At 32.9% G+C, this 22,488-nt stretch overlaps 1 protein-coding gene across 1 annotated transcript in view; it reads left to right on the top strand.

The window, feature by feature from the left end:
• The window catches only part of Ptprq (protein tyrosine phosphatase receptor type Q), a 197,072-nt gene that overhangs the window by 137,125 nt on the left and 37,459 nt on the right, over positions 1-22,488 (top strand). The window contains exons 29-34 of the mRNA XM_078053099.1: positions 1,984-2,228; positions 4,742-4,808; positions 8,348-8,506; positions 9,136-9,358; positions 11,501-11,574; positions 21,020-21,119. Of these exons, the coding sequence (XP_077909225.1) occupies positions 1,984-2,228; positions 4,742-4,808; positions 8,348-8,506; positions 9,136-9,358; positions 11,501-11,574; positions 21,020-21,119 (868 nt within the window). The remainder of the gene's footprint in view (positions 1-1,983; positions 2,229-4,741; positions 4,809-8,347; positions 8,507-9,135; positions 9,359-11,500; positions 11,575-21,019; positions 21,120-22,488) is intronic.

The following is a 22,488-nucleotide window of genomic DNA, read 5'->3' as shown; positions in this document are numbered from 1 at the left end:
ACCAAATACTAACTTTTTTCATGTAAATTCTTGAGTTAATATGGAAGAATATATCCATTTGGAGATGATCAAAATAAATATACTCATTCAATTTGTTAATCACTTTTATAAAGAGCACTATATAGTGCATCAAGTGTAGTTTTTATACTTATAAAATAATTTTTTCTTCATGCATATCATTTTCATAATTTATTTTGTTTATTTAGTTTTTTTTTTAACGTGGTACTGAAGATCGAACCCAGTGACTCATGTGTGCTAGGCAAGTACTCCACCACTGAGCGTACAACCCCAACATCTGATAAGCTACTTTTTATTTATCTAAAATAACCTGAAATATTTAAGATATATAAAGAATTCTTAAAATTCAGCACTTGAAAAATCCACTTAGAAAATAAGCAAAAGACATGAACAAGTATTTTACCACCCTGTAGATATGGTGGACAAATAAACATATAAAATAGATTTTCAATGCTATTAACCATTAGATAAATCCAAATTAAAGCCATGATGAGATATAAAAGGCCTCATAATTTTATTAAAAACATAACAATAATATTTAAAATAGTGATAATATTAAGTTCTGGCAAAGATGCAGAGACTGAACATCTGATACATTGCTAGTGGAAATGTGAAATGATATAGCTACATGGGAAAGTAGTTTTCCAGTATCTTATACAAATACAAATGCATTTCCCATGTGACTCTGAAACCACACTCTTGAACATTGACCACAGAGAGTCAATAACTTATGTTTACTCAAACATCTATACATTAAGTAGATGGGGTAGAGAGAGAAGATGGGAGGGGAGGGGAGAGGAGGGAGGATAGTAGAGGATAGGAAAGGCAGCAGAATACAACAGACACTAGTATGGCAATATGTAAAACAGTGGATGTGATTCTGCAATCTGTATATGGGGTAAAAATGGGAGTTTATAACCCACTTGAATCAAAGTGTGAAATATGACATGTCAAGAACTATGTAATGTTTTGAACAACCAACAATAAAAATTTTAAAAAAACGTCTATACATGAATGTTAATACCTTTTTTTAGTAATAAAAAATTAGAAACAACCCAAATGTCCTTCCATGACTAAACAATCTCTGGTACATCCATGAAATGGAACACTGAGAGAATATAAGAGTATGACCTGTTGACACATTTAGCAACACCCATGGGCCTCAAGATCATTATGTCATTGTTGTCTCAAAATGACAAAGCAATAGAGATGGAGAAAGATTGTGTTTTGGAGAGGAATGTAGTGTAAGAACAAGGGGATAATAGGAGCATGTTTCTTAAAGATGATAGGGTAGTTTCATATCTTGTTTGAGATGGCAATTAAAGAATCTATACATTGGATAAATTTGTATAGAATTATACACACACACACGCACAAAAGCATGAAACAATGGTAAAACCAGAATAAGATCTGTCATCTAGGACTGGGGATGTAGCTCAGTGGTATAGCACTTGCATATCATGTGTGAGGCCCTGAATTCAATCCTCAGTACTGAAGAAAAAAAAAGGAAAAAAATGTGATCTGTAATTTAGTGAACAACATTATATCAACATCGGTTTTCTGGTTTGATGTTAAATTGCAGTCACGGAAGATGTTACCACTAGGGAAAGCTAGGGGAAGGTTACATGGGACTATATATTATTATTAAAATAAAAAAATAAGATTGATCTCTAGCACTGCCATAAATAAATAGTTTTAAAGTCATAGAAACATATTCTGCATAAAAATAAAAATAAATGCATTTGAAAGGCAAAATAAATAAGCAAACAACTTGGATCATCATTATAGTTTCTATGAATTGCAACTGTCAGTGATTTGATGGTACATTTTGCTGTTTTCTATAAATTATGATTTAAATAATTCATATAATACTCTTTAAAAACAGAAATTTGAAGCAAATAAATTTCATAAGGATATCAAAAAGAACAAATTAAAATTTTTTAAATTGTATATATTTCATTTTAGCACCCAAGGATCCACCTAACAACATGACATTTCAGAAGATACCAGATGAAGTTACAAAATTTCAGTTAACATTCCTTCCTCCTTCTCAACCTAATGGAAATATCCAAGTATACCAAGCTTTGGTTTACCGAGAAGACGATCCCACAGCTGTTCAGATTCATAACCTCAGTATCATCCAGAAAACAGACACATCTGTCATTGCAATGTTAGAAGGACTAAAAGGTGGACATACATACAATATCAGTGTAAGCATCTATAACTTTTAGTTGTTTGCCTAAATGCAAAGTCAGCATTCAAAAATACTGTTTGTGTATGTTTTGCATTTCCCACATCTTTTTGTGAGTAAAGTAGATGTAGAGGAATAACATTGCTTATTTTCTATTATAACACAGCACGTGCTTCTTCTTATTATTATTTTTTGAACCCAGGGCCTTGTGCATGCGAGGCAAGCACTCTACCAACTGAGCCCCCAGCATGTGCTATTAAAATATGTAGATAAATGAGAAGTTTGCACAATATTAGTAAACATCTAGAAATAAAGGAGAAAGAAAATACATATTGAAGGTAGAAAAGTAGTAAAATATAAATAAAAAATTCGGCCCCCAAAGAAAACCATTTATGTGTGATTATAAATGAAAATGTAAAAGCAAATTTCAAAGGCAGAGAACAGAAATAACTGTTTATGTGTAGCATAAATGTATATGTGAGTTCATATACATGTACACAGGCATGTACACACACAATTTGTTTCATCCTTTCTTTTTTTGTATCATGCCTCAGAATTTCAAATAGAGTTATTTGGTTCAGCAAAAAATCATCTTTTAAAAACATAGACTTCACACTAAACCTATAAATACCATAGAAATTAATCCTCCTATCAGTTATTTGTAAATTTGTTTATGAGAACATTTTAATAATTTGTGTGTATATAAAATGAATATACATCCTTATATTTATTCATTCCCATGTCTTAATTTTATATCTTCATATAATCCATCTTGTTAAATTATTGTTGTACATGCCATGAAGTGGACCACATTGTAAAAGATCCACTAGGGGAAGGATGGTGATTAAGAGAACTAACTGACCTGGATTCAAAGCTGTATTCTGTATCTTGGAAACTTTATGACATCTATGTCTCAGTTTCCCTATGTAAAAGCTGGGTAATAGGAATAATGAACAACTTCATAGGATTTTTGTGCAGATTAAATATTTATATTTGTTGTTGGTAATTATTGTTATAACTGTTTTGGCTATTGGGAGTAAGAAAGAAAACAGAAATTAAAACAAAGTATAATCAATTTATGATTAAAGAATATATTTAAAATCCTGTAACTGTTTGCAAACACTGTTTTTGCATTATTTGCAAAGTACAATATAAAGCATTTTTAACACCTTGCCTTTTGTTAGAGATGTGTAAAGGTGGCACCTGTACTGACCTACTGAAGCAAAATCTAAATATTTGCATTTAGCAAGGTTTACAGATGATTTCTTTGCACACTGCTATTTGAGAAGCACTGTCCAACTCTTTCACTTATTATCTCACTTATATATTATTTTGTACTATAAAGAAATAAAAACAGGACTGGGGCTGTTTTTATTTCTTTAAACAAAAGAAGTGTCTCAGCGGTAGCGCACTTACCTGGCATGTGTGAGGCACTGGGTTCCATTCTCAGCACCACATATAAATAAATAAAATAAAGGTCTATCAACAACCAAAAAGAAAGAAAGAAAGAAAAAGAAGTAAAAACAATGAACCATGCCATCACTTTTAATTTTAAATACTTCCTTTTTTAAATTTACAGACACCAGCAAATATTTCTTTATTCATTTTAAGTCCATATCTCATGGACTTGGTTTATTTACAACACTATCATATCATATAAATAAATAAATAAATATATATATATATATATATATATATATATAATCCAATGAAAATATTTTCAAAATATTGATAGAATGAAAAGATGGGCCACTAATGTATAAAATTTATTAATTCCAATAGATACATTATATATTGAATTATGTTTACCAAGTACAATGAAGTTGGCCAAGAACAGTTTTTTTTTTTAATTTTATAGCAAGATTAAAGTGAATGGAGGAAGATTCCAGTTCCACAGCTCCCTAAGCACAGAGTTAATTGAAAGCCTTCACATTTGTGTAAATCACTCTCTGAATATACAAACAGAAATGCTTTATGTGTATATGCTGCATTACACAGGTTATAGCATCAGATACTTCAGGGCAGGGGTGAAGAAGGGCATAAAGGCCAACTTTCAGAGGGATGATTTAATACAGGAAAACGGGAGGTTGAAGGAATAGGATTTCATCTCAGAAGCAAAAAAGGGGGATCTTGAATGTGGACTTATAGGAGGCCAGAGTTACCTAGCTACTGAGAGCAGTAGCAGATGTTAAAGTAGATGGAGAGAGTGTAGATGGAGTGGCTTTTCCGCTGCTCCTCCTCCGAGTTCAAATGGAAGCCACAGTCCTTCCTGGTCTCTGTGAATGAGCTGTTAAAATCTCTGCCTTTGTTCTCAGGGCTTAGTACCAGCATATCAGTTTTTAAGAAATACTTTCTTATTCCAGTTCTTCTTATATATATTATATTCATTTGAGTGGCTACAAGAAATATAATAGGCTACAGGCAATTGTTTTTAAAAGAGAAATCATTTTAAAATTATATATCACCTTGTTCTGTTATACATACACATAAGAAAGAATTTGATAATAGTAACAAAATGTTTCTTTGTTTTAGGTTTATGCAATCAATAGTGCTGGTGCAGGGCCTAAAGTTCAGATGAGGATAACCATGGATATCAAAGGTACTACATGAGCTGCCTTCATATAAAATGCTATTTTCTTTATCAAAGAGTGATTATAAATTGAATTCCATGTAAGAATTAAAGATAAGCCAAGCATTTAAAGGATACATATGTATATAACAAGCATGTATTAAGTAATGACATTTATTATTAATATAATATTAAGTAATGATATTTACAAAAAATTATTACTTAACACATGCTTATTTAAAGGTAGAATTTAATTGTCTGAATAGTAGAATTTAATTAATAGAATCTAATTGTCTGATATTAATTACTATGTTAAAAAGAATGCCCTCCTTTTATCTTCTACTTCTTTTGCTATAAATTTAAAATTTTCAAAAACAAATTTTATAGCCTGAATTTTCTTTTTATCAAGAATTTAACTTGTTCAAATTGTCTCCGTCTAGACTTTGACTAGTTCTATTTAGTCTTGACTGATTTATCATATTTTTTTCAGTTAATCAGATTTTTTTATTGTGTACCGATCAACTTAATGATGTTGGCTATAAAGTAAATCAATTGATCCATTATCCTGGTGACTATATATTATAGAAGATATAACTAAAGTTTTTCCTCCCCAAAATGACCCACAAAACCCAAGAAAGGTTGCTTAGAGGAATTTAGGGCCATTCAGTCAGTCAAACTGAAATCAAGCAATCGATTATGCCATCTCTCTAAAAATTTGCAACAAAAAATACAGAGAAATTAAAAACAACAATGAAGGAATTCAAGTGTTTGGACCCTAAAGAGAATTCCACCCATGACTTTTCTTTCTAAAGCAAAAAGTAACTTTTCTCAGTCTTTGGTAGGAAAAGTAGAGAACGTGATTAAAAGCGCCAGCATTTGCCTGGGTTTGGGGTTAGGCTCCTGAGAATGAATACTGAATTGGCCACTTGGTATCTATTTGACTTTGGAAAAGTTTTTTAATCTCTTTAAGCCTGTGAAATGGAGCTTTCCATTTCCTACCTCACAGATAGTTGTGAGGGTTAAGAGAGATTCTCTTTGAAAAAGCCTTAAGAGAGTACCTGGAAACTTGTACTATTAAGAATAAGAAATATTCCCTGTTAGAGGAATCCTTAAATTTTATCTTTTAATCAATGAATAATATATCTAAAATACTACTTATAAGTATTAATTGATTTTAATTGATAAATTCTGTACTTTGGAATATAGAAATACATTATGTCTTAAAAACCATTAGTTGTTTCACAAAATGACTTCACAGATAAGAGAATGATTCATGCCATCTTAATTTCTGTCTATTATTTAGTGGCAGATAGATGTGCAAGCATACAGATAGCAGTAGACTCATTATTTTTAGGTTTTAACAAAACTTCCCATGTCAAGGTGATTCTGATTTTCACTCCTTACCTATGGCAGGGAGACTTACTACTAGTCTAGAAAATTTATAATAGTATAGTGGGAGTGTTAGAGTCTTAAAGAAATAATTTTCTCTAGTAATATGCATGATTTTATTGGTAAGATGGAATAATGAATTAGTAGTCTCATTAAAGTAGTTGTAATGCCCCAAACTAGATTTCTCTAGCTGGAATTTTGCTTGGGATCTCTCCAGCAGCCAGCTGAGGGTTTGAAATTCCCTGAAACCCAGCTTCTTTACTAAATTCATCCTTCTTTTCCGCTTTTTACAGTTGTCATACCCATGATCTGTGGTCTGAAATCTTTTGCTACATACTCCTGCTCTCTGATCCTTTATTCTTCACACATATTTCCCCCAATACACCTCTTAAACATCCAATGTCATTTTAACTTTTATATGTCAGAATACCATACTAATGCATCAGGTGAGGATTTTGCAGGCTGAAGCTATTACTCAGTGGTAGATTGCTTGCCTTGTGTGCATGAAGCCTGGGTTTGATCCCAGACACTACAAAACAAACAAAAAATATCATTTGAACTTGGCAATTAAAAGAGTGAACAAGAGAATCAAGTAAAAACAAGAGATTTGATTAAAATCTTGATACTTAATCTTTGTTAGGTCTGTGACATAAGCCTATAAAATAGAAACAGTATTACTCATTTTATGCCATTCTTGAGAGGCTTTTTAAAAAGACTTCAAAAATATGAAAATTGAAGTTTGGTTAAGTAACTTAACTGATGCTCAAATAGCACATATGTGTATGGGCATACATGTGCACACATACATATACATGTCTGTGTGTGTGTATATATATATATATAAAATATGTATGTGTATATATAGCTGTAAGATTAAATCAAACAAACAGAGCTCTTAGAAATATTGATTTGGGGTATATTTGTATGAATTAATAGTGAAATGTGAATTATTGTGGTACTTTTAGAAATTATTCTGGAGCTAGGTGCGACGGTACACACTTCTAATTCTAGCATCTCACGAGGCTGAGGCAGGAGGATCGAAAGTTCAAAGCCAGCCTCAGCAAAAGCAAGGCACTAAGCAACTCAGTGAGATCCTGTCTCTAAATAAAATACAAAATAGGGTTGGGGATGTGGCTCAGTGGTCAAGTGCCCCTGAGTTCAATACCCGGTACCCCCTCAAAAATTTTTTTTCTGGAAAGATCTATTAAAGTTATAAATCTATGTGTTATTTGCCAGAAATTCTACACTTGAGAATTTATTCTATGAAAATAAAAGGATAAATAAATAAAGCTAACTGTGCAAGGCTTAATTATTACCGCAAGCATTCAAAACTGGAGGAAAAGTGAATTCCCATTACAAAATGGGTGGTTGAATCCGTGTAATGCAGCTCTACCATGTACAGTAGTCATTAAGAAGAATAAGTTAGGGGCTGGGGTTGTGGCTCAGTGGCAGAGCACTTGCCTCACACATGTGAGGCACTAGGTTCGATCCTTAGCACCACATGAAAATAAATAAACAAAATAAAGATTTAAAAAAAAAGAGTGAGTTAACATAGTACCTGGGGATTCAGAAAGATACAAGTCATGGTGAAGTGGGTAAAGCAATATGTGGGGTAATCATACTGCATGATATAACCTTATTTGGAAAAGCAAACAGTGAGAAAAGGCCATACTGTGGACAGTTTATGTTTCTATATGATTATATAAATGTGAAGACAAATATAGAAGGCTGTCAGCCAGGTGTTTGCTATGGATTAACTGTAAGAGGGACGTTGCTGTGACTAGAAGAGAAATCAAGGAACCAGCTGAAGGAAGTAAAAGAAAAGAAAAACTTACACTAAAATGTTATTTATATGTAAACATTTCTATGCATTTATGAAATTTACATATGGGTGAGAGCATAAATAAACTAAAATTTTTTAACGAATGAAGAGGAGTCAGATGCCTGAAAAATCACACCTGGCCCCATTATTTCAGGCAAGTCTCAAATACATAATTATACCACCAAAAGATGATAATTGCTAAATATCTGCTATTTCCAAACACAACTGTTTCATTTGTTATTCATGTTTTCCATCACTTTATCTGTAAATTACCAGCATGAAATGAGAATTTAACTTTTTTTCTGTTTAGAAACAAAAGAATCATTTATGGTGATGTTTATTTTTTTTTAATTTAAAGCTCCAGCAAGACCAAAAACTAAGCCAACCCCTATTTATGATGCCACAGGAAAACTGCTTGTGACTTCAACAACAATTACAATCAGAATGCCAATATGTTATTACAATGATGATCACGGACCAATCAAAAGTGTACAAGTGCTTGTGGCAGAAACAGGAGGTATCCTCAGATGTCAATATCTCTTGTCAAATTGTGCAGTGTGCATTCCTGAATGCTAAAGAAATTTCAGTATCACACAACTCAAGTTGAATAAATTATTAATATTATCACTCATTATAGTACCCATTTATTTATGCATAATATATTTTACCAAAATGAGAAAAGGAATTTTTAAATGTGTATTTTAGGTCTGGGGATGTAGCTCAGTTGGTAGAGTGCTTGCCTTGCATGCACAAGGACCTGGGTTCAATCCCCAACATCATACACACAAAAAAGAATGTGTATGATTTACTTAATCTACACACTGGTAGAATTGTTTTGATTTTGGCAAAGTGGAATCATGATAACTTCTTCTGAAGTGTGTAGAAGAGGGTGATCCTTGACTGAAGGACATTCTTTCTATATGTGAGAAATCATTGTTCATAATGATGCTTTAGATTTGTGTGAGGGAGCAGGACAGGGTTACATGTCTATCAAGGCAGATCAGCTATGTCATCCCTAGTTGTTCACAGAGCAAGTGATGTTGCATCTAGATTCCCCTAATGTAATTATGAAAGCACTCTTTATAAATGTGGAAATGCATTCATATGTTACTTGTAATCATTATTCTCTTTTTTTCCTGAAAATAGCTCAGCATGATGGAAATGTAACAAAGTGGTATGATGCATATTTTAATAAAGCAAGGCCATATTTTACAAATGAAGGCTTCCCTAACCCTCCATGTATAGAAGGAAAGACAAAGTTCAGTGGCAATGAAGAAATCTATGTCATAGGTGCTGATAATGCATGTATGATTCCTGGCAATGAAGACAAAATTTGCAATGGACCTCTGAAACCAAAAAAGCAGTATTTGTAAGTACAGTTTCTGTCAAGCACATGTTGTCAGCAAGTCTGTAGGAATCTTTCATCCATCCATCTCCTCATCTTTCGTCCTTCCAGTAAGCACTGGACATCCAGTATGTGGAGTGGATCTGATCTTCTAGACACTGGAAATTGAAAGATTAACAAGGCATTATCTTTTCATTCTGTAAATATGTAGTATTATATGGGAGTCATGAAAATCTGAAAGAAATTAGGCTTTGATGTGATAAGTTACATAAAAGTAATATGAAAATATGGTATTGGAGAGCATAAATAGGTAGAGGAATTTAATTTTTTTGGTGGAGGACAATGTGACTAATGTGTCTTTCACTCATCTTACTGTGCATGCTTATGTACAGGTTTTCAGAAACACTATCATACTCTCAACTAACAATGGTTTCCCTGTATGCCACTCCTAGCAATAACTCTGCTTTTATCATACCAAACATCTGAATGATTGATAGAAATCTTTATTACTTTATTATTTTGAAATCTTGTAGCCATTAATAACTTAATATATTAAAATCAGTGCTGACATTTTGGCTTTATTAAGTTCTTTGTTAAATTTATTGGTTGATTTATTCTATTGAATCGATTATTATAAGACTGTAATTTTTTATATTTATTTTTTAGTTGTAGTTGGACACAATACCTTTATTTTATTTATTTATTTTTATTTGGTGCTGAGTACTGAACCCAGTGCCTTGCACATGCTAGGCAAGCAATCTACTGCTGAGATACAACCCCAGTCCCATATGACTATAATTTTTAAAAGCAGCAACTTCACCTTATTTGATTTTCAAAATATAGTTTTTCTTATGAATTATTTTTTAAAAACCAAGTTCTTTCAGTTTTTCCTACTAGTTAAAGCATAATTAAATTTTTTTCTTTCTTTTTTTTAAGTATTGGGGATTGAACCCAGAGTCTTATGCATGTACCGCAAATGTTCTACCTCTGAGCTACATCCTCAGACCTATGTATTTTGAGACAATGTCTCAATAAGTTGCCAAGGCTGGCCTACAACTTGTGATCCTCCTGCTTCAGGCTTCATAGTAGCTGGGATTACAGTTGTACCATCATACCTGGATAATAAATTCCTTATAAATGTCTTCTTAGGCCAAGTTAACTTTAGAAAAGTGAGAGAAATTAAGCAACTAAAAAGTAATGTTTTGACATTTAGTATGAAATTGTAATTACTTTGTTTAAATTCTAGATTATTGCTTGAATTTTACCCATCAAGCATGTGATAGCCTTAAAAATAATGTACCACAAAATTTAATATTTATTCTTATTTATTATTTTGTATATTTGTTTCCCAAACACACTCTTCATATAACAAATAAAATCATAAGAATTTGATAATGGTAGGGAGTAGATCATTATTTCAATTTGTTGGTTTTATATTTTAAATACCCTGTGTCTTGCATTTTTAAATGAGACAAATTTCAATTGTCTGTGACATCATAAAATCAACCTGTAATTTTTAGGCTTCATTTTCTTCTGTACCTTTTTGAAAAATTTTTATTTTTAGTTGTTCAAAACATTACATAGTTCTTGACATATCATATTTCATACATTTGATTCAAGTGGGTCATGAACTCCTATTTCAAATATTGTAAAAGCAAAGCAAAAAGAAAAGTGGGCAAATGCAACTGTGCACACATAGAAATAAGAAGTACTTTTCTTATTTACATGTGAAAAAGCCATGTTTTGTATTATCATTATAATTAACATTATCCTATAACCAGATTCAATAGTACTTTCAAAGTTGGTTGAGGTATGTAAGTTATTATGCCTTATATTTATTAAGTATCCTAGTGAAACACACTTTCATATGTATTAAATCATTCCATCCAAATGAATCTATGAAGAAGGTGATTTGCTTAAACTTCTGACTTTTCATGAGTTTGACCAAATTTTTAGTCACAAACTCAACAGGCCCAAGTGCAGGATAATTATTCATCTCATATAGATTCAGTATAATTTGTCCTGAAGGTAATTAAATTCTAAGATTACATGTTGCAAATTCATTTTCTCTTGAATAAAATATTCAGTTTTCATAATTGTTTGCTAAATTATTCATTCATGTGATGTGCAAATTGTTTGTTTTTAATTTTATTTTTTACTTCATAGATTTAAATTTAGAGCCACAAATGTCATGGGACAATTTACTGACTCTGATTACTCTGACCCTATTAAGACTTTAGGTAAGACAAATTTTGTATTTTAATTTATAATCTCAGCATGTTTATTATAGTTGAAACATTTGTTAAATATTTAGTAAATTTATTAATTTGTGGCTGGATATTCATGTGCAAATTTATTTCAAGATTAGTTTATGGAAAAATAGTGTTTCTAATGTTCTTTGAAAAGATAGATATTCTGTCCATTTAGATCCCGGTTTAGATTTTGTAGAGTATTGGTTCTATGCTGACATCTGCTAACATTACCTAAATAAATAGTTATTTGGTTTCTTAAATATACAATCTGATGTGTCAAATATTGTTGTCTAATAAAAGAGTAATAAGCTTATAGAAATTTTGCTTGAATAAATCTAAAACACTTAAAGATTATAAGTCCCTTAATATAGTTATTTTCTTTTTTCAATTCTTTCATGAGTTTCTTCAATTACACTCATCTAAATAAGACCTAAATCAGATACTCACATACTTTAGTCAAGTGCACATATATATCATCATCCTCATTGTCATCAAAGTTACCATCCCATAATCATTTCTAACATTAAGTATTCTGTACCAGACACACTTCTAGATTCTTCTCTTGTATTAACTGATGAACCCTTCCCTACAAGTTGGTTCAGTGTTTCTCAGCCAGCATGATTTATGCTATAGGGGATATTTGACAGTGTCTGGAACCATCTGTGTTTGCCAAAACAGTGCTGTTGTTAATGGTGATGGCATCTAATGGGCAGAGGTCAGGAGTGCTGCTAAATTTCTACAATGCACAGGACAGCCTATAGCATCAATTATGTTGGAAATGAAAAATGTAGGTATTAATGTTTGCTCCATTTTACAGATGAAGAAACCAACATTAGATTATTTTTATAACTAATTGTCTGACATGGATTCTAGCATGCCAGCATAGGATTCCATAATCACAATCTTCAGATAAAAGATTTGAAGACTGGGTTCAAATGTTTGGCTCTGTCACTTAAAACAGATAATTTAATTTTTATAATCTCAGTTTCCATTTGAAAAATGGTAATAGGAGTATCTTCTTTGAAGGGTTATTGAAAGTTTAAAATGAAATAATATATGTAAAGATGTTAATATTTTATATTTAGTGAATTTTTAAGTGCTTTATAGCTTCTTTTGGATAGTATATAATTCAAGATTATATAAATATCTTTATTTAGGAGAAATTATTTCCCTAGGACTTTACTGAGAGGTCAGAGGAATTCCTATTTCTTTTGCACACTCCCTCAAACCCCCCAAGTTAGCCATCTATAATACCTTAAGGGACTCAAGAGTAGTGTGTCTCTGGGCTATGTGAAAATGTATACACTTTGTGATGCTCAGATCCTAGTGAGCTGTTGCTTGACAGATTACGAGCTAGGGGTAGATTTCAGTGAGAGTCATAACTGCAAAAAGATAGATTGTTCTACCATTTTTAGGCAGAAATTCTCATCAGATTGTGGAAATATTAATTGTATAAAGAGCCACCTTCTGCAGGCCCTACATAGAGAAACTCCATCTTGAAGAAATAAAATATTGGGGGCACATGGATTGCTAACAAGTGTTTACAGAGGAATAAAACAAATATCTTTAGCTAAGCTGTTTAATTCTATAAAATCACTGGCCTGATTAAGTTCACCCAATATTTTAATCTTTTTCAAGATAGCCAACTTGATTTGTGATTTTAAAATTGTATCAAGCAGTTCTTCAGTTGGTAGGTGAGTCTATTACACCCTAATACCACCTTGGCAAAGTGAATGTCTTGTGGTCATCTGTATAATTTGCTATATCTTACAGTATTCAGAAGCCATCACTGCAGCTAAATAGTGATCCTGGTGCATTTACTGGTAAATGATAAAAGACAATATGGATAACTCATTTGTTTTGGATGATATTTTATAGGAGCAAGGCTGAACAGAACTAGGCTTGCTGTGCTGGGTATTATGTGATTTGTCTCTCCTCAGCTTTCTGACTTCATACAGATGATAGATAGGAGGACATGTTCATTCACTTATTGGAGGCATCCAGAGTATTGGGGAGAGCCAGGCATTTGGAATCCTGATGTTCAGGGACATGATTCCTTAGATTCTGCCAATTGGCTACCCTTTGGCCAAGGATGGGCTTCATCCAGCACTCTAGTATCCTGCTGCTTCTCAGCGATGGCCTTGTATTTATGCCCTCCATTCACAGTCAAAGTATTGGAATAAAACAACCAATTATGTAAAGTAACAAAATTACACAGTTTGTTATCTGGTTCCTTCACTGGAATCATAACCACCACCACCCCAGAGGCCCAGATACAAATGTTTGTGTGCTCTGGTAACAACAAGAATCTAGAGCATGTGAGATATGTGACGTGAAGGACAAAGCACAGGATCCTGAGAAGGGTAGGGCTGGAGGGACTGTTGAATTACAGACTGAACACAGTAGTTTTGGGGTTGGTAAGACTTACTGACAAGAAAAGGTCCCATGTATCTATTATCAAATTTCTCATACTTTAGTATATTACTTGTTAACAGTGACATAAGGATGGCCTTTTAGGCTCCCCTTTAGAGTGGTCTTCCAAGGAGTCTCTCCTGATAAATAGTGGCTTTGTAATTGGTTTTTGTCATGCAATATATATTTAGCTAGTAAAAAAGTGACCAATGGGAAAGGAGGACTTTAAAATCAAAACAGTTCTTGGAAAAAAAAAAAAAAACATTGTCAAGAAAGAATAGAAAGACTCGAACAGGAAATAAAAGTGACAATTTCTATAATGAGCAAAAGTCTATGGCAAGAACAATTTTATGGCTATGAGGATGGGGACAAGCAAAGAGTGAAGTAATTGGTATAATACCCCTCGTGTCATCAGAAAATGACAAAGGACGGTTGCATCCTTTTTCTCCCATATATGTTGTGTGTTAGGATAGATGATATCATCCACAGCAGGCTAGTAGTGTCAGCATTCCTGGCAAGTAAAGACTTAAGTGTGCATGTAATCCTAGACTTTAGTGAAAGAAGTCCAGGGCCCATCTAGGTCATCCAACCACCCGTGGATAAGCATTTACTCATTGGTATTTTGCACACCACAGGCGATGAACTCGGGCTGAGTTGCTTGCATATCAATTTATTTTGGTGGTAGTTGTCCCTTTCAGAAATGTTATATGGAATTAAAAATAGAGGCAGAAAAATCACTATAGACTGACTAACTAAAAAACGTTTAAGTTCAGTAAAAGGAACTAAAGTACAAAGTGAAATGGGACCACAGTGAAGAAGCATCTGCATTTAGGGAAATTTTTATGTACCATAGACATAGACAAGGGAAATGACATAGACATTACTTTAATCCTTAAAAAACATACTTGTAATGTACATATTTTGTTTTCATTCAATATTGAGCATTAGCATTTTTATTAACATAATTCACAAGATATTCAAACTCTTTATTTTTAAATCCTTCTTGGGCACACCAGTTTATGGAAACAGTTTGTAAGCAATGTTTTGATTACAAGGTTTAATTATAGTGGATTCCTGTGATTTGAATACCAGTCACCCCTTTGTGCACCTTACAGGGCTCTCATTAAAGCTGCACTAGATGAAACCTTAAACCCCATGGCAAAGGCACTCCGTGATTGTTTTCTTTTGTCATAACACTTCTCATTTAATTACTGTGCTAACAATGAAAAGTCCCAATATACTCACTTAGATGCAGAACTCGGAGTTATGTGTCATTTGCAGCAAAAGGATCACTTCCTCTAAGGCACCAGAGGAGCAAAGGAGAGTTTTATTTTGTTAACAAAGCAGTGATGTGGCACTAGACCTCACAAACTCTGCAGTCAGACAGGCATTATTAATCAGGCAATTTTAGTATGTATGCAGCATTTGTGACCTCAGGTTGGTTACATAGCAAATTAACTTCTGAAATCTTAATTCAGAAAGAGTACCATAATATATACCTCATAAGCTAACTAGGAGATTAATTCAGATGAGACAATGGATGTATCAATATGAAATATTCATTAATAAAGATAGCTGACATCGTTTGTTCATGTTCCAAGCTTTTAAGGGGTTTTACATGTAAACTTGTATATTCTTCACTCTAACTCTGTAACATGACCTCTTATTTATGATAGTTCCAATACATAGGCAAGAAATCTGAAGAATCACATCTTTAAGCAGTTTATCCAAGGATTTTAGCCACAAATAAAAAAAGAAAGAAAGAAGGAAAGAAAGGAAGGAAGGAAGGAAGGAAGGAAGGAAGGAAGGAAGGAAGGAAGGAAGGAAGGAAGGAAAGATAGAAAGAAAAGGAAAGAAAAGAAAAGAAAAGAAAAGTGTTGTCAGGCCTGGCTTTCAGATCAAAACAACACAACTCCAGTGAGTCCTATGTTTACAACTATTGTACCATACTGGCTGAAAATCACTATGTGCCCAAGTAACTTGCATTTTCACTACTAGTGATGAAGTCTCTGCTCTCACAGGCTCCCTGTCCTTGCTGTACCACTTTGTCTTCTCAATATTTTTAATTATTTTTAGTTGCTGTCTTTTTCACTTCCTTGTCTTGACTTTTTGAAGTTTTCATTCACATTCACAAATGAGCAGGCCTTGTTTTTGTGCACATAGGTAAGATAATGCCTTTTTACAATGAAGGGTGACTTTTTTCCCACACCCAGGCAAAAAATGTTGATTATCCATTTTTAACATGTTGCCAATTTTAATGGATAGAAATGACATCCCTCGAAAGCATTATAATTTGTATTTATTTTTAAAAACATTTATTGAGTATTATTGTGTGTATTGATGGGTTCAACATGATGCTGAGATAAATGTACACAGTGTAGATTGAGAATCTTTCTAACTAATATATCCATCACCTCAAATACTTATCATGTATTTCTCCTATCTAAATACATTTTTTAAATAATGAAATCGAGTAATTCTTAGTAATTCGTTGGGCAGTGTGTGTATATCCCAAATGACTAGCACTGGATCAAAAGAACAGAGAAACTCCCTAGCTAGGTGTGGTGTCACACACCTGTAATCCTAGCAGCTTGGGAGGCTGAGGCAGGAGGATCAAAAGTTCAAAGTAGCCTCAGCAACGTAGTGAGGACCTAAAAGCAACTTAATGAGACCCTGTGTGTAAAACAAAAATATTTTTTTAAAAGGAGAGCACTGGGATGCAGCTCAGTGGTTAAGCACTCCTAGATTCAATCCCCAATACCAAAGAGAAAGAAAAATTTCCTACATTTTAATTCTGAGAACTTTTTAAAATAATAAAAAGGCACTTTATCTGTATCTGTATGAGGAGGCAGACATGGTATTATAAGTTTTATATGTCATTTAATTCAAGGGTCTTCTTATAGGTGTTTTAAAAAGCTTAAAACTTTGGATCCCTATGTTGAATTTAAATAATAATTTGAGTTAAAAGATAATGCTATGAAAAGTTAGTGCTTTGAAATTATGATGAATTAAATTACAACAGGACAATTAATTATGCAAGCAAAACAATTTAATTTGTTCTGTCACAGTGTTTTAAATCAAGTCAGGAAATGACTTGTGCATATTACAAAAAGAAGCAAGTAAAAAAATTCTATTTTCTCTGAAAGGATTTGGAGAAGTGACCTCATTCTGTACTGGTAATGCTCTGTGGGTTCATGCACAGCAGTGAATCAGAAAGTGAACTTGATAATCAGGGTACATTTTGTCCTCTCCTGGTAGCACTTTTGAAATGCATGTGCCCAGAAGATTAGATATTGTTTATTAATATATTTTATGTCATTTCCTCACTTGGCCAGTGCTTTGAAATGGAAATCTAATCTGAAGTTTTTTTGTGTGTGTGGTCTATGAAAACATTTTTTTCCCACTGAGTTCTAAGGCCCAGTGATTCATTGGAACCTGATGATTCTTTATTCATCTTCATGCTTCCTTTCCCAAGCATATCCAATTAGAGATAGCATGTGAAATTTATAAAACAAACCATATTTTAATGTATAAAAACAGTGCAGCTAAAATATTTTTAAGATATGGGCTGTTAATAGCATCTTTTAAATGAAGCTGGAGATAGTAGGGGACCATGGAGCTCTGATAACTGTTAAAAATTCACTATTCATTTAAATGTACCATGCAGGATAGCCACAGGAACCTTTTCATATTGGTAGCAATTCACAAGCAACAATCTAGAGAAAAATATGAAATATTAATCTGCATATTTTATAGATAATTAATGTGTTGTTTCATTGAACTGAAACATTTTTTCCAGCAAAATTACAAATCATGTAACTTAAAATTGCTTATAATTAGTAGTTGTGCCTAAAATAACTGTTTAATAATTTTCATCTTATTTTGTTCAGTGCTACATTGTCAACCTGAAAATTTTAATATCACTTCAAAATCATATATTTGTTCATTAGTAAATTTAACAAATGTGTTTTGAGCATTTGCCATCTTTCCATTACTAGTCTCAGAACTTGGCGGTAGTTTTGAATAGAACAATGACCTCTGTCCTCAGGGAGCTTACATTCTGGACAGTAAATAATAAGAATAAAAAATATGTAAATATTTTAAAACATAAGAAATATGGAGAAAAGAATAAGCAGAACAGAGTGTAGGGGGTGTAGAAGAGGGGAGGCAGAAAGTACATGGAATGTGTATTTATTTTAATTTTTTAAAATTTTATTTATTTATTTGCTCATTTATTTTAGTCATATATGACAGTAGAATGTAATTTGGCATAGTATACATACATGGAGTGTAACCTATACTAATTAGGATCCTATGGTTGTACATAATGCTGAGTTAACCTGGTCATGTATTCAAATACAAGGCTAGGAAAGTTATGTCCAGTTAATTCTACTGTCCTCCCTATACCCCTCCCATTCCTTCCCTTCATTTCCCTTGTTTAATCAGTGGACTTCTTTTCTTCTCCACCCTACCCTTCCTTGTTGTGGGTTAGTATCCATATATCAGAGAGAACATTTGCCCTTTGGTTTTGGGGGGTGGGTTTATTTCACTTAGCATGATATTCTCCAGTTCCATCCATTTACTGGCAAATGCAACAATTTAATTCTTCTTTATGGCTCAGTAATAGTCCACTGTGTGTAAATACCACATTTTCTTTATCTATTCATTCATTGAAGGATACCTAGGTTGCTTCCATAGCTTGGGTATTGTAAATTGAGTTGCCATAAATATTGAAATGGCTGTGTCACTGTAGTATGCTGATTTTAAGTCCTTTAGGTACAGACCAAGGAGTGAGATAACTGGGTCAAATGGTGATTCCATTCCAGGTTTTCTAAGGAATCTCCATACTACTTTCCAGAGTGGTAGCACCTATTTGCAATTCCACCAACAATGTATGAATGAACCTTTCTACCCACATCCTCACCAATATTTGTTGTTACTTATATTCTTAATAATTGCCATTCTGATTAGAGTAAGATGGAATCTCAGTGTGTTTTAATTAGTATTTCTCTAATTGCTAGAGATGTTGAACATTTTTTTCATATATTTGTTGACCACTTGTATTTCTTCTGTTAAGTGCCTGTTCGAATCCTTTGCCCATTTGCTGATTAGCTTATCATTATTATTATTTGGTGTTGAATTTTTTGAGTTCTTTGTATAACCTGGAGATTAATGCTGTATCCAAGGTACAGGTGGTATCCTAGATAGGGTGGAGTCTGATCAGGCTGCCACCCACCACAAAATACCATAGACCAGGTGTCTTCAAAACAGAAGTTTATTTTCTTACAATGTAGAGTCTAAGATCAAGGTTCCAGCACATGTGGTATCTGGTGAGGTCCTTTTTCTGACTTACAGATGGATGCCTTCTTTCTGTGTCCTCACATGGCATTTACTTGGTACAAGTGTGGAAGTAGAAAGGGAGAGGAAGAGAGCAAAGAGGGAAGGAGAGTGGAAGAAGGAAGGAGAGAGAATAAGCACAATAATGTAAACTCTCTTGCATCTGTACTTACAAGGACACTCATTCTATCTGATCAGAGCCCCACCCTTATTATGTCATTTAAACTAATTTCTTCCTTTCTCCAAATCCAGCCGCACTGGTGGCTAGCACTTTAACATATGAATTTGGGGGTTATAAGTGTTCAGTCCATAGCAAGTAGTCATTGAGAAGGTGTTTGAGCAAACCCTTGCAGAGAATGAAATGGTCACTCAGGCAGATTCTCAAGTATTTTACCTCTTCAGTGATATGGTTTAATTCCCTATCAACCTTTCTCTTAATCATTTTAAAATGCATTTATGATTGTTACCTGAATCAGTTATTTCATTAGGAATATGAAATGGTCATTTTAAAATTTTATCCCTCTGCATTTCTTTAATTTTATTCTTTCTACATTTATTAAGTAGAATTCTCTTCAAACAAAGAGATTTATCTTCTTAACTAGGGCTATTTTCTTAAAAAAAAAAGAATCCATAAAATACAGTTCATATGAACCATAAAATTACAAATTTTAATCAGAGTTGATTACAATTATTTATAGTAAGAAAATGGTGTTGCCATAATTAAATCTTACAAATCAGTATTTTTATTTATTTTTCTCTTATTGATAATATGAATGTTCTAAAAATGATTTTTAAAATTATTTTTAAAATATAAAATCATTCATTAAAATATATTCAACCTGTTTTAAAAATTTCAGTTTTTATTCTTTAACATATTAAATCATTATCTCTTTGGCCATTAGGAGCCCCTTCAAGATGATTTTTTTATACCTTTATTTGCTCATTTTTTTATGTGGTGCTGAGGATCAAACCCAGTGCCTCACACATGCTAGGCAAGCACTCTACCACTGAGTCACAACCACAGCCCCAATCTTTTATTCACTTCATGCTATTAGCCTTTGTTAGCTTCCTGGCTTTATGGTACCATTATATATTTTGAATCTATTTTACTCCTATTCCTACTTTGGAATTACTCTCTCTCCAAGGCTCCTTGCATTCATATAGTAAATACTGTACATACTTTGAATACAGTGCAACAGAATTTCCTCATGAATTTTATATATTTTACAATATATATATATATTTCTAACCCTAACCCTGAGCAACAGGAGTAATAAAATTTCTTCTGAGAGATGGAAGGATGCAGTTGAAAAGAAGAAAGTGTGGGGGCTCAGCTTCACACATAATAATTTTGATATTTTAGTTATACTTATAAATAAACTTGTATAGTAAGCAATTGGTTATACAATAATGGCATTTGATAGGTTAAAATCCTAGTCATCATCATACAGGTAAAAAGTAAAAACCATGAGGTTAGATGAGATTACAAAGGAGTGAGTTTAGAAAGAGGAAAGGACCAAGGATTGAGCCCTCAAATTAAATGATCTAGGAAAAGAGAATAAGCAGTTTTTTTTTTTACTAGTATTCTTGAGCAATATAACAAAAATATCTTTCTTTGTGATTTGAAACCCAAAATAGTATTCTATGACAATGTTTACTGATAATGTTGCCCCCTCTTTTCCAGGTGAAGGACTTTCAGAAAGAACTGTAGAGGTCATTCTTTCAGTAACATTGTGTATCCTTTCAATAATTCTTCTTGGAACAGCCATATTTGCATTTGCAAGGTAAGATTTGTTTGTACTCACGTTCCCAGGATGCTTTATGGGCATTATATCAATCACAGTCTAATCAAGAGACAGAATCCTCAGTAGTTACATGAATGGGAAACATTTACTTTTTAGTTTTCTTAAATTGACAGAAAAAAAATCTTTTTATTCATTTATCATGTGTACTATGATGTTCTGAAGTACGTATGCAGCATAGATTGACTAAGGAAGGAATTCCTGTCATCTGAATGGGAAAAATTTAATGTGAAAAATATTAAATAAAAGAAATGGTAAACTACTAAAAGTGGGTAAAAGAGAATTCTAAGGAGCCTAGAAGTAGCAAATGCAAGAAAGCAACTACTCTCCTTAGTCTGAGGGACAGGACAGTAAAGGAACTAAGACTGAAAGAAGTCCCAAACTAATGCTGTCATGTGCAACCTATCAGTGGGCAAACAGGGCAGAGGACAGGGAGCTCTTTTGTAGACGTTATCCATCATTATTGGAGGATAGGCAGACTAGAATTGCTTGTAGAAGTATCTAATTCTTGTTGGATGGGATTTGTGGGCTGGAGCTTCTTGGAATCCTAAACCAAAGGGATGGAGAGAGTTTTCACTTCAGAGGCAGTGAGAACTCATCCAGGTGGGCTTGATTTCCAGAAGAAATAATAATAATGCAGGACTGAAATCCATAAGGGCAGTGGTCCTTAGTGCCTTGAAGATAGCGACCATGTTTTATAATTTCTATTTCTTCATCAACATGTAATACATAATAAATAATGAATGTTAATTATGTGGCTGATAAAATAGCTACATATTACCTCATAATATCAATATTATTTATAAATGATCAATGAAAAGGCTGTCAGATTCATATGACTTCATTTTGAACCTGAGTTTTCTGATTATAATAAAGATAATATTCTTCATAATATTTTCATAAAAATTCAGTGAGACAATTAAAAATCATTTATATGTATTTGCATGCATGTAAAAATGTTTCGTTATATAAAAACAATGGATTTATTTAGCACTGACATTAATAGTATGAGCTATTTCCACTTTAACATATTTTCTTTTCATGGCAAATCAGTGAGACAGCTAGAGTGAGAAGAAACTGGTCATAGCCTCAGTCTCCCGGACTCATCTATTTCAAATATGCCAGTTGTTCAGGCCTTGATCAACCAAGTCTTATTAAATTGTGGATGTAAACCAAACAATTTGTTTCAATATTTTTATATTTAAAAAGTCTTTAGTAGAAAATGTTCTGTGGAATTAAAACAGACAAAACAAAACTGAATAGTTCTAAAATTGCCACATATTCTGAGAAGTGATTCTAACAAGAAATGATCTGATTAAATGTCTTCACTTATAAAGAAAACTAATAGAAA

This window comes from Ictidomys tridecemlineatus, chromosome 6, assembly GCF_052094955.1.
Source record: "Ictidomys tridecemlineatus isolate mIctTri1 chromosome 6, mIctTri1.hap1, whole genome shotgun sequence".
Classification (NCBI taxonomy): Eukaryota; Metazoa; Chordata; class Mammalia; order Rodentia; family Sciuridae; genus Ictidomys; species Ictidomys tridecemlineatus.
This window is presented reverse-complemented; position numbering and strand designations above follow the sequence as displayed.